Consider the following 5,081-nt stretch of genomic DNA (forward strand, 5'->3'; position numbering starts at 1 on the left):
GAAGCTAAATAATAGTTATTAATGATTAAGAGAACTTGATCAGACAATTGGTGGTTGTTTTTGCAATTTAGAAGGCAAAGCTGATATTGTGGAACATGTGCAGCTGTTTTTTTTTCTAAATTTTAATTAATATATTATTGGCCTGTATCTATCGAATTGATGTAAAGTGAACCAGTAGAACAATGGGTCGAATCAGTTTATTTCATAGTACTGAATTCAGTCAGCCAGGAAGTGTTTTCTGATTTTCATTTTTTTTTCATTTTCCATCGTTAATTGCTAATTTTTACAAAATTCGAGTTTTCGGTTTCCGATCAATTAAAAGATTTTCAATAACCGACTTTTAAAGAAATGTTTTTTGCTCTCTTCAATCGCTGGTATCACGAAAAGGTATTTAATTTCTGTAGACAGTTTTCAGATTTGTTTAGATTTTCGTGACAAGATTGCCAGCCATTTCTTGCATCTGAGAAGTTCTTGCATCTCAAATTCAATTGATGTTTAAACAGTCAGATTTGAACTAACTAACTGCTCGGCAGGTGGGTTATGTATTGTCACAAAAACAACTATGAAAAAGCTGTTTGTTTATTGATGGCCCGTACTTCTAGAGTCCAGTTACGGTCGATTGCCTCACCGAGCAAACAGTGAAATGTCTGTGCTGTGTTATTGTCTCTGACATCTGCAAATGCAATTAGCAATAGTGTGACTCAACCGTAAGTACGCAGGCTTCAGCTTGAACAGATTTCAGATTCAGGCTGCTTTGACTATGCCGTCATAATGGATACCTTACCTTATTTGGAAGTTCCTCGTCTCAACGTCCAACTTTTTGATACTGCAACATGTAAAACTCCAACAATTGTTGAAGGGTGTAACATTGGAAACTGCATGAATTGGACTCCGGACTATTTGATAGACAAGTTGGGTTCGAAGAGCGTTACAGTGCATAAAAGTAACTGCTCAGTTTTGCAGTTTCAACCTCGTAATTTTTCATACGAGACGTACGGTTTCGATGAATTCCTAAAATATGCACTGGACGAGAATTCCGGACAATTTTTCTACCTCCGAAGTCTTGCAAAATCAGCCAGAGATGAAGTTGCCGACTTCAGGAATGACTTCTCAGAAATCAAAGACGATGTTGAATTTCCGCCATTATTCGATGAAGAGCAATTCTTTTCAAGTGTGTTTCGAGTATCTTCTGCTAACATGGAACTTTGGACACATTTTGACACAATGGACAACTACTTGATGCATATTTATGGTCACAAAAGAGTATACCTGATGCCACCGAAAGATGTGAGTCATTTATATGTGGTGGATGATAAACCAAGAGTGTTTGACCTTGATAATGTGTCGTTAGAGTCGTATCCAAATTTGAACAAATGTACAATCTGGAAGTGTATATTGAATCCTGGCGATGTTCTGTTCATACCTGCATTTTGGTTTCACAACGTGAAGGCGCTCGACTTCAGGTAAGCAACTATAAAATCAATCTGAGATTAAATGCAGATTCAGACTGTTTGCGCATCTCTGCTGTTTCAGAGATGCGCAATCGAAAGAATACTAATCAGTAACAAAGTGGTCGAGAAGGGTCTTTGCTTACCAAAAACTTGCGGTACTCATTCCATGTGTTTTTCAAACGCATGGAGAAATGTAGGAAAACTGAGGAGCTCGAAAAGTTGTTGATGCCATTGCTGATATTTGAATCCATATACCCCCTCCATCTATATTGCTCGCATTAGATTGAAACTTATCTTGGTAGGATGAGAATACACCTGACATGGAATGTTTCCATGGATTTTATTAAAATTTTTTTAACGCATCTACTACTAGCACTCATGAATGGTTGAGTGTTTTCAGTTCTCATTGCTTCTTGTGAGTTTTTTACTACATTATATTGAATCAGTCGTTTGTCACTGGATCAGTTTAATTCTCTATAAATAATTTATTTTCCTTAAAATATTCAGAGCCTGGAGTTTATTTGCACACCCAAATTTACTCATGTCGCCTTACCAAATGTTCACCGATATTGAATTTGAGTGCTTTTCCCTTGAATTTGGGCTTCTGCTATTCTTAGCGTCATAGTGTTTAGGGTCTTGTTTAGGGTGGACATCATCCCGCCTTTCTAAAATTAGAATATGAAGATCTTATAAAATTTCGTTTTTCAAAATTTGGCTATTTTCTCGGGACTGTTAGCGGTGTTTTCCGTTCTTATCGTTGCCGTGGAGAATTATGTTCTCAAAATTTTAGAAAGGCGGGATGATGTCCACCCAGCAAAACAATCAGTGTGTGAATAAAAAGATGGAAGTTTTTTGGATTATCATATTTATTCATTTTGGCGTTCAGAGATGCTGAAAAAACAATTTTTAAGCTTTAATTTACATATAAACTATGAGGCTCGTGATTTTTTAGATTAAGAAAAATTAAGAAACAACAAAAAAAAGCTACCAGGACGAGTGAAATTCATTTGCACGTACTTTTTTTAACCAAGTAGTATCCAAGTTTAAGTTTTAAAAACCGTTGAGAAAAAGGATAGCCAATTGCCAGATTAATTCTTGTTTCATTATAAAGTCTCTGGGGCCTGTCATTAACGAGACTAAGTGACAAGTCAGAACAATTAAGCAAACTTTAAAAAATCCACTGATAATTTTGAAACCCGTTATCTGTTAGCTGAGAACGTTAATAATTTTTTTGCCTCCATGGAAAGTCGTTGCCATGGAAAGTCGTTGCCTTTTGTCTCCACAGAAAATCAGTGGGCCTGTGCGAACTAAAAACTATCAATTGAAAACATTGAATGGCTTTTTTAATGCCCCATTAGAAAGACAATTAATGTGACTTGTCACTAATGCGACTGAGGGATAAAATGAAAGAACAAGATACAAACATTTTCTTTTATTTTAACAACACTGCCATGGTCATAAAAATGGAATTAAATGATTCAAACCATTGCATCTATTCATTTTTAGAACAGATAGAACGCATGTATCACTTTTAGAAGCTCTCATGTAAACCGATGAGAAAAAAAGATTAAGCACAGAAGTGAAATTCCAGTCCATGAAAAAAATCGCGTAAAGTTTGTTCAAATGCGAAAATCTCACTCCTATTTAGAAGCAAATTATAAAATTTCGCGCTTTAAAATTACTCATTTTTTGTTTTTTTTTCGCTGCCTTTACTAACTTCCGTGTTGTACAAATCGCGACTTTGACTTCTCATTGACATCAAAAAGTCAAAAAAAAGTGAGTAGATTATTAAAAAAGACCCATTAAAATGAAATCCTTCTGGATTGTATGAGCCATAAAATTGAATTTAATTCACACTGATCTTTTATATAACTCTTCCTTACGTAACAGTGTGCGTAACGTATTGCTACTTACGTAACACGTAACAATGTTCGGGCCTCGAGTGAAAGCCAAGAGCGTTTTTTTATCACTCTGATTACTCGATAATGATCATCGATAGTCCTCAACATCAAAAAGAATTTCAAACTGAGAATTTGATCAGCTATAATTGATCTTTTTTAAACGTAACGTTGGTCTTTGCTTTGAATGAACTGGAAGCTATAATAATGTAACTCAAGAAAAGCTCCGGAAGAGCTACTTATTTGCTGCGTGCTTGAGTCCCTTTCTTTTATGGAACTGAACCTGTTCAGCTGTTTATTTTGAGGAACATTCAAGTAAAGCAAACAAAATCAAAGGTGATGCCAGACATTTGTCGCCACTAATTTAGTGACCGATCAACAAACCAAATCTTGAATTCAATCTATTATGAGGTACTATACGACCTTGATGGTGCTACCGAACCTGGTTTTAATGTCAAGAACCTTTAAGAAAGGTACTGAGGGTGGGTACTTGCTAAACACTTAGTTTAATCACGCTAAGATAAATTAACAATAATTGCCCATTTTTAAATATTGTCTTCTGTGCTTTCGTTCGATACTCATCAGTGTTAACACTTTTTTGGAGCTCTGTTAATTAAAACCAGTAGCACGCTTTCTGATAGTGAGTATGCGCTTTTCAGTATTTCTGTCATAACAGAAAGATATTTGTGCCCATTCGGCAGAACTTAGGAATTTTCTAAGTAATGGTTGCGTGACTCTGCTTGAAGTCACAGAAATTCTGGCGTTTATCGAGAACGGCGAAGTGGTTCGAGATATTAATTCACAATTTTGAAGTGACTTCTGCAGAGTCCCGTAATCAAGCTTACAACGCGAAATGTGCACGTCTTATAATGACGAAAGTCAGAGGAAGTTAATTTGGGAATAAGTAGGAACTTCTGGCTTTGCAACTTCTGGTACTGTAGACTTTTGGCATTTTAAAATGAGGTCACGTATGTCTCGCGTGGTGGCCTCAGAGTCACCTTATCTCTTATACTTCATCCCGAGTCACATATGTTTGTCCCATTTAGTCCTTAGTAAAAAGGGAAATTTTTGTCAAAGACCGACCTTGTAACTGTTTTAGCATATCAGTCAACGTCTTCTGGAAATCTCTACCGCCTCAGCTGTATGATCCAAAAGATGTCTATGGAAACCACGCTCTTATGCCTGGTCAAAGATCCATGCAAAGTCTGGATTCAGCTATTGGGAAGCTCAAACCTCTCCCGGACGATATCAGAAACTTCTACATCAGAACTATGATAATGAAGTTGGAAACAAGTTTGAAGCAGAGTGGCGGCAGTTGACACCTTACTGATATTTTCAATTCAATCTCTTGTCCGTAGTTTCAATTCAATTTGGGCGTGGGCAGTTCCTTGTATCGCCAGAAGACCTTTAATGTTAAGTTATTTCGCTGTCAGATTGCTAGTTGTAACTTATATGTTAGATAGTATCAATAACTGGTTCTGATAGCAACTATTTTTTCGCAGAAAGCATGGGAGAAAACCAAATGTTCGCGGGTGGGGAAGGGGGGGTTCAGTTGGTCGGAAACACAAACTGTTTACCCGCATAATTCTAACTAAAAGTTCGTAGAAACAAGTGCTTCGCCTAGAAAATATTGTTGAAAAGTGTTAACAAGAAATTATTGAATTGCTAATGATCGCTGTAAATGCGGTTATGAAATCTGTGTGTGTTAGGTTGCAGCTGCAGGACTTGGGCG

At 36.6% G+C, this 5,081-nt stretch overlaps 1 protein-coding gene across 1 annotated transcript; it reads left to right on the plus strand.

Moving 5' to 3' along the window:
• The first annotated feature begins 384 nt into the window (after positions 1 to 384).
• On the plus strand, positions 385 to 4,840 carry LOC142345322 (tRNA wybutosine-synthesizing protein 5-like). The gene is made up of 2 exons (XM_075397320.1): positions 385 to 1,463; positions 4,449 to 4,840. The coding sequence occupies exons 1-2, from the start codon at positions 772 to 774 to the stop codon at positions 4,666 to 4,668; spliced, it is 912 nt and encodes a 303-aa protein (XP_075253435.1). The 5' UTR covers positions 385 to 771; the 3' UTR covers positions 4,669 to 4,840.
• Positions 4,841 to 5,081: the final 241 nt, after the last annotated feature.

This window comes from Convolutriloba macropyga, chromosome 9 (genome assembly GCF_964194025.1).
Source record: "Convolutriloba macropyga chromosome 9, txConMacr16.3, whole genome shotgun sequence".
Classification (NCBI taxonomy): Eukaryota; Metazoa; Xenacoelomorpha; order Acoela; family Convolutidae; genus Convolutriloba; species Convolutriloba macropyga.